At 44.3% G+C, this 7,082-nt stretch overlaps 2 protein-coding genes across 2 annotated transcripts; both read right to left on the bottom strand.

Moving 5' to 3' along the window:
• Positions 1-576: 576 nt before the first annotated feature.
• On the bottom strand, positions 577-4,266 carry LOC123396482. The gene is made up of 7 exons (XM_045091405.1): positions 4,162-4,266; positions 3,830-4,039; positions 2,968-3,243; positions 2,744-2,873; positions 2,205-2,338; positions 1,221-1,301; positions 577-1,114 (listed from the first exon to the last, which is right to left on the bottom strand). Exons 1-7 carry the CDS (start codon positions 4,252-4,254, stop codon positions 1,028-1,030), a joined length of 1,011 nt encoding a protein of 336 aa, XP_044947340.1. The 5' UTR covers positions 4,255-4,266; the 3' UTR covers positions 577-1,027.
• Positions 4,267-4,728: 462 nt separating this feature from the next.
• Positions 4,729-6,698, bottom strand: LOC123396380. The gene is made up of 3 exons (XM_045091332.1): positions 5,151-6,698; positions 4,930-5,037; positions 4,729-4,842 (listed from the first exon to the last, which is right to left on the bottom strand). The coding sequence occupies exons 1-3, from the start codon at positions 6,696-6,698 to the stop codon at positions 4,729-4,731; spliced, it is 1,770 nt and encodes a 589-aa protein (XP_044947267.1).
• Positions 6,699-7,082: the final 384 nt, after the last annotated feature.

Raw genomic sequence — 7,082 nt, 5'->3', positions numbered from 1 at the left:
CGCAACATGGGTTTTTTCTCTCCAAACTCAGTGTTGTCAACCCACCATGAGTTTGAGAGGGGAGGGGGGTAGATGTGTATAGCCCATTTTCTGTATATCCCCATTTGTATAAGAGGTCTCTTGCCCTTTTACCACATGTATAAAATGTAAGTTGCTCATTCTCTAACATGAAACATTGTTGCCTTTGGAGGCTGTCCCGTCCATAGCCTCACAGAAAAGCGTTGGGCTTTGACATAGCCAACACAGAAGGTTCTTCTCTCTTTGGTCATTGCCGGAACGGAACGACATCACCCTAGCCTGGGACTGAGCTTCTGTGCGACGTGGAAGGACCGTCTGAACCGGTTGCGCTGATCAAGGTTCCCCATGTTTCGGTTCCATCCTCCTCTCTCCAAATTACCTCCTACGTTCTACTTCTGACGCTAACAAGATTATAACGACATCTATTTCAATATGTAGTCACAATGCTCATATCTGTGAAAACAAAACTGAAACAGAACTTTTTTACTTCTCAAAAAGCATCTGAATGAGCGTCATCTTGTATTAGAGAGAAAAGGTCAAGCTGATGCCAGATACAAACAAAGGCCAAAGGGCCATAAACAGACAACGAAAGCGAGTTTAAAGAGCCTAGAGCCCAATTTCAACAAAGAAAACTCAGACAAAGCCACACAAAAGAACAGCCTACATCGGATCCCTGATGGTGATGCATCAAAATGCTGTCACTTCTCTCAGCTTAGCCATTGTCAACATTATGGCTTTAGAGAAAATGGCGTGGTGCCATTACAAGTCAAGACATGCATCATCCATCAGTTCCAACTTCCAATCTAAAGACAAACATCATAAACCCCTTCTTTCGAGTTAAGAACACACGGAACAATTTATACCATCCCTCAAGATTTTATCTGTATTCCATGTCAGAGTGACCAATCCAAACAGCGTCAAAATGGTGGCAACGAAACAAAAAAAATGGGTCCAGATTTGGCTCTAATTGTCTGACAGAAGTTTGCATTCTGCAAAGCTATACAACAGTTTACTTGATCACCTCGAAAAATATAACTTCAGGCTGGAGCTTGCAGTCCTTGAAACGTTCTAGCAAATGCTCCCAAGTATCTTCTCTCTGCATGGAGGAAGTTCACACCAACAAATCAGCAAATTAAGCATAAAATAGCAACAATAAAGAAGACAGGGCCTTGATTAACACCCAGGAGTCACGAGTCACATACCTCGACAGTCTCGAAGCCATATATGACCCACTTGTCCTCGTCACGAGCAAAGCAGACGTAGCGGTCGTCAGCATAGCAGATCTGCAAGAGTTTGGATTGCAAGGTAGCATAAGATGGACGCTAAATTGCACTGCATTTGTTATGCTTGCATATGTAAGCAGGCAAATTAAGTAGCCAGAGCATTAAACCAACCTTGCAATAGGCCTGTACCAATACTCAAAGCAACAAAAGAGTAAACAGAGAGAGAGAGAGAGGGAGAGAGAGAAGTGTGCAGATAAAAGGTTACTCTAGCTCATGTTCTCCAACCAATCCATGTGATTTGATGAGGCCATTTCCTATTAGATATAAAGGGAAGGAAATAATGCAAAACATACTTGTGAGAGCAGCAGACGTTACAAGGTCCAACCAGTTTACCTACATATGATACTTCTTCAACCGTTCAATCAATGGAACGTTCATAAAAAGAACTTAGCGACACAAGGATCACACAAGCTATTGATTCTTGCTGAAATTCTTCTGTTGGGTCTTCTAAATATCTTGATATCAGTGTATTAGACAGGAAAAAATATGCCACAGATAGTACCATTTGAAAACTTGCAAATATCTCTTCAAGTATGAACCAACTCAGATATGATGTATCATAGTTTAAACCTTCTATCCACTTCTTTAGAAATAGCAGCAAAATGCCTTGTCAATGTAACCTAGGCAATTTGGACCAGGCGACAACGCCATTTAACCATGATCCATTTCGTTCCACAAAAATAAGAACCTTGCTTCAGTCTTAGAACAATACCAACTTGGCCTCAGCACCAGTCAAGGAACAGCAAATAATTAGCAACACAACTTAATCAACCAATACCAAATGGCTAATTGATTTTGCTAATTTCTGGATTACCTTAACATGAGAATTAAATGATAAAAGTATTTGTTCAGCTCCATTAACAATTCAATTTAGGAAAGTAGAATAGTTTGCTGTGCACGTACCATGGAGGTGACAGCATACAAAGCTGCAGAATGAGCACTTCTGCAAAAGAACTCAGTGTCAAGGGGAGACGTGATGCCAGCCAGAACTTCAGATAGTGTGTCCTGGCTTTCACTGCCACCCAGCCAGTTCAAAACTGCCAACATGATGAATATTTTGGTGTAAACTACTGCAACTGCAAGCTATGATGTATGAATAAAATAACAGCCTCCTGAACCAGCATGGAGGAAATTCATGGTTACCTTATCAATGAAGACACATATGTATTTCTACTGGAACATTTCATTCTGATGAGATATATTTCAATTTTATTTAAATTAATTTCGACAATAACAACTCCTTAGACTTGTATTTCTATTTTATGGTTGCCCTCACACTCATTATTGTGCACTTCCAGTACTGCAGGACTCGAGTTTCAAGATGTGTTGTGTACTTTTATTGCAGAAATTAGTTAGATTTATACATCTGAATATCATTTTCTGTATTGGCAGAAAAAGAGCTACATAACTTGCAACTTACTATTTGTGACAAGCAGCCTTACCTATTGTAAAGAAGTGTGGTGTATTTGAAAGGAAGAGATCAATATTCTGCAGACTTCCACAATGCTCGCATTTATTGTCCTCGCGGAACTGTTCATCCAATAGAACCGGAAGCTCTGCAAAGGAATTGATCTGTACAAGGACAATTAAAACCTCTAGTCAAAATTTCCTACTTTCTAGAATACTGCATACAGCACATCCTGAAAAACTACTGCATACCGCATACCTTTGCTGCTTGAGGTGAACTGGCATCAAGTTTATGGAAAAGTGTGGTATACAGGTATTCACCGGAAGACTTCCCACACCTACAGCTGATTTGAGCATCGAATTTGATCCCAAAAAGATAATGTGTTGGGCATATGCAATCTCCGCACGTGATTGGGTTCACTACATGTCTCTGGGTCTCCTTGTTTTCTCTAAAACGCGAACAAGTTTCTGACATATGCAATTCAATGAGAATTGTGGCCACAATCTCAGAAGCAAAAGTTTCGCCAACCTGCAACTGGAATTGATTCACCAGGAATCAGTTGCGTGCATAATCATATAGGACAGACAGAATGCAGTTGTTTTTAGGCCAATACTTTACACACAAACATAAAAGAAACAAACAAGACGCTTACAATAACAACATACCTAAATTTGCCCATTCTAGTGCATATACTTGGTATCAATATTCAGCATGCATAAATTATACTCCCTTTTTTTGCGAAATCATAAATTCTACTCCCTCTGTATAAAAATATAAGACGTTTTTGCAGTTCAACTCCCTCCGCCCCATAATATAAGAGCGTTGTTGACAGTACACTAATGTCAAAAACGCTCTTATATTATGGAACGGAGGGAGTAGTAAATAACACAAAAAAACAAATTAATTTTGGTATGAACTAGGACTGTTTCCATCTGTGGAGTGTAGAATACCACATCTATGTTTTGCTCAATACAGTTGCAGACCTCCAAAATATAATAAATTGAAGGTACCATCAACACTGAACTGGGTTGCACATTCTGCTTTCACGTTGTAATATAACTTCAATTATTTTTTGTTTAAACGGTCTTGCAAATATATCCAATGGTGATTAAGGTCTAACCTTTTCATACAAAGTGCTGCAATCTACAACTCTGCAGAGAAGAGTCTTCATGTAAGTCAGTACAACATCGGTGAAGTGGTGGTCGTTTTTCTCCCAAGAAGAGAAGATTTCATAAAATTGCTGAGCTATGCAGGGATTTTCAACTGACGGGATCCATACAAGTGGCTCCATCAGAAGTTTATCTCTGAAATGCCTCAGATTGCACAATGACTGCACACATACAAAGGAAATTATAGGCTGGTTTTTCAGATTGCACAATGACTGAACACATACAAAGGAAATTATAGGCTGGTTGTTGAAAGATCACATGACCAGATGCAAGTATCTCTTACCCGTATGATTACACTCAAGATAGACAATTCTTCATCAGCATTGTTCTTGTTGGAAACATTAAGGCTTTGTTGAGAACTGGAGGTGGTTACCATTTCCTTGACAGATTGGCCAGAAGTTCCTGTATTATGAAATTGTAAGAAGTATTAGTGACATAACAGAGCAAATTTTTTAATGTAAAACTGAGACCAAGCAATAACATACTCCGTATTTGTTAATTCAAACAAGTATTTCGAAGAGGTTAGACTGAATGGAAGTTTTCCTCTGGAACTTAGTGCAAAGTGGTCTATAGGAAAAGAGGACATCCTAAGGATTCAAATTCTACATACCAGATAACCTCTAATAGAATATTACACTGTAAAAAACCTATAATATAGTACTCAAAATTCCTAAGGATGGAAATCCTAATAAACTACTTAGAAATTCCTCTGAATCAAGGAGGCATAACGCAAGCAGACTAGGGCAATGCCAGGTTTAGATCGTTGAGATTATAACTTAATCATTTGCTATGAGAGCGGAAGAAAAAAGAAATTCCGGGAAAAGTGAATGTGACATGAGCCAACACAAATTCATTGGGCAGCAGGAATTTTACCGCATATAATATCAATATTGGCATCAGCAAATCCAATACGCCTAGTACCAGGATGATTGAGATAAAAAGGAATCCGTTTCTTCAATTCAATCTGCAAAGATGATTATTAAGTTAGAGCGAACAAATGGGCACATATAAGTATAACTACGAAAACTAATCACTGCAGATGTTAACAGACCCATTGGTACGATCTCGCAAGGGGAAGAATGATTTCACGATAGTCCAGAACAGTGACTTCGAGAAACTTAAGCCACAATTTTTCTACTCCAAAACTGCACTCCTGAAACTGTAATGAACAAGCAAGCCAATCATTAATCTGATAAACCATCACTATCAGCAGAACAGTGAACTAAGGAAGAATGCTAAATTGAAACCATGCCATATGTAGAAGTGCCAGACCTCAGTGCTAAGTGTATCTTCAGGCAACATCCTCAGCTTCTCCCTGATGCTCTCAAGGATCTCAGATCCTTCTCTGCATTTCCTTTGTCGCATTTCAGCGAAGGGCTCTGCCTGTATTCCAACAGATGGTGAAAGCAGCAAGGATTCAAACATATCCTGCACCCTTGGTAAAAGGAAGGTGTCGGGCTGGCGGCTGAGAGTTATCCCAACCAACGAGCCATCATCCTGTGATGTGTTTTCACAATATTCTGGATCTATAACTGACTGCAGCTTCCGCCAGAGCTCATCCCGGTGCTTGCTGCACATGTGTTGCCAGAGAGAACTAGTGTCCGAAAACTTCTTGCCATCACAACGGGAATTGAGGCAAATCCAGAAACTCCATGACTCCTGATTCTTGAGAAAGCGCCTTGCATCAGATATGGTCTTTGCTGCCGACTTGTCGATTCCATCATAGTGCGCAATCAGCGTGTCAACCGTCACTGAAACGACGCGTTGGCCCTGCGGCGCATTCTTCATAGAGGACCAGTATAGCGCAGCAACAACTACGATCTGCTTGAGCAATACATGGAGCTGCTTCTTGACATAAGATACTCTGGCATCATAATCTGCCCCAAGAGCAGCCATGGGAGGTATGTCATCCCAATTTGGGTCATCCGGCTTCTCAATGCGAAGCGCCCGGTGGCACTCTCCCTCGGCAGCATCAAACTCATCCAGGACGAACAAGAGCTTGGCGTGGAACAAGGCAACCATGAGCGAGCTGTCGAAGTTTTCTGCCGCTTGAGACACGATGGTGAGCGTGCGGCGCAGAAGCTGCTTCTTGTTCTTCTTGTCCATTGCCGTATCGAGGGCACGGACTGGTGCCAAGTCGATGTACGCGTGGAGTAGCTGGGCGCGCGGCGAGTAGGGGTAGGCCTCGGCGAGAAACTTTGCACGGTCTCGCGCTTCATCGGCGGCAGGCTCGCCGAGATTGCTGGCGTCCAGCAACTTGGCGGCCTCCAATGGCAGAATCCTGTGGTTGATTCTTTGCGCGAAGCCCTCCATGGCGTTGTTGGCGCACTTCACGGCGTCGCCCCTTCTCGCCTTCCTGCTGGAGTTCCCGCTCATGTCGTACACCACATTGTGCAGCACCGGGTCGACGTGGTCGTTCTTCTCGATCGTGTTGACCACGCGGATAAACTCCTTCCGCGCGTCATCGTAGCGACCGCAGTCGGCGAGCGCGATGGCGTGGTCGACGTTGGTGACGACGCAGTCGGGCGCGAGCCGCGCAGCGGCGGAGTAGGCGTCGAGGGCGGCGTGGCGGTGGTACTTCTCCAGCGCGGACGCGTTCTCGTCGTCGTCGTCGTCGCTGGAGGCGCCCCTGTCGTTCTGCGCGACGAGGGCGGCGTAGCGGTGGATGAGGCCGGCGAGGTTGAGAGCGAGCGCGGAGCCCGGGTGCATGCCGGCGAGCACTACGGCGCGGGCCAGCGCAGCCTCGTGCTGGCCGTCGGAGTGGAGGTTTAGAATCTCCCGGGCCTCGGTGCGGATGGACGCGGGCTCGTGGTTCGCCATCGCCAGGGCGCTCGGAGAGGTTGCCGTGGAAACGTGGGGAGATGCGCGCGAGGTGTTCGCGGAATTGACGCAGAGCGGGAGTGGGAGCGTGGCGGTGGGCTTGGGGCCTAGGGTTTGGGTGGAGGAGGCGAAGGAGGAAGCGTGTTGCGGGCGGAGCGGAAACGGGAGGGGAGCGTGGGATGGACGAGCGTGGAGGTCTGGACGGGGTGGAGGAGGAGGTTTTATATGCAGCCTCGGGAGGAAGACGGTGGTGGTTGGTTGCTTGGTTTGGAAGACCAGAGTATCGTATGGCCGACGGTGGTGGTTTTATCAATTTCACATTCAAAATGCATCACGCATCCTAACCCTTTCCTTTTTTTCAGGCAACGCTCTGCGCCGGCATGT

The sequence above is a fragment of the Hordeum vulgare genome, chromosome 5H (assembly GCF_904849725.1).
Source record: "Hordeum vulgare subsp. vulgare chromosome 5H, MorexV3_pseudomolecules_assembly, whole genome shotgun sequence".
Taxonomy (NCBI): domain Eukaryota; kingdom Viridiplantae; phylum Streptophyta; class Magnoliopsida; order Poales; family Poaceae; genus Hordeum; species Hordeum vulgare.
Note: the sequence above shows the minus strand (reverse complement) of the source record. Positions and strands in the feature narration are given on the sequence as shown.

Excerpts from the sequence above, each read along its gene's own strand:
- LOC123396380 (XM_045091332.1), bottom strand. The coding sequence starts at position 6,698 with ATGGCGAACCACGAGCCCGCGTCCATCCGCACCGAGGCCCGGGAGATT. Across the intron at positions 5,038-5,150 it reads AAGATACACTTAGCACTGAG|TTTCAGGAGTGCAGTTTTGG; the intron begins GTCTGGCACTTC and ends TGTTCATTACAG. Across the intron at positions 4,843-4,929 it reads TTGCGAGATCGTACCAATGG|ATTGAATTGAAGAAACGGAT; the intron begins GTCTGTTAACAT and ends TCATCTTTGCAG.
- LOC123396482 (XM_045091405.1), bottom strand. The coding sequence starts at position 4,254 with ATGGTAACCACCTCCAGTTCTCAACAAAGCCTTAATGTTTCCAACAAG. Across the intron at positions 2,339-2,743 it reads ACCACACTTCTTTACAATAG|TTTTGAACTGGCTGGGTGGC; the intron begins GTAAGGCTGCTT and ends TCATGTTGGCAG. Across the intron at positions 1,302-2,204 it reads TGTATGCTGTCACCTCCATG|ATCTGCTATGCTGACGACCG; the intron begins GTACGTGCACAG and ends AAACTCTTGCAG.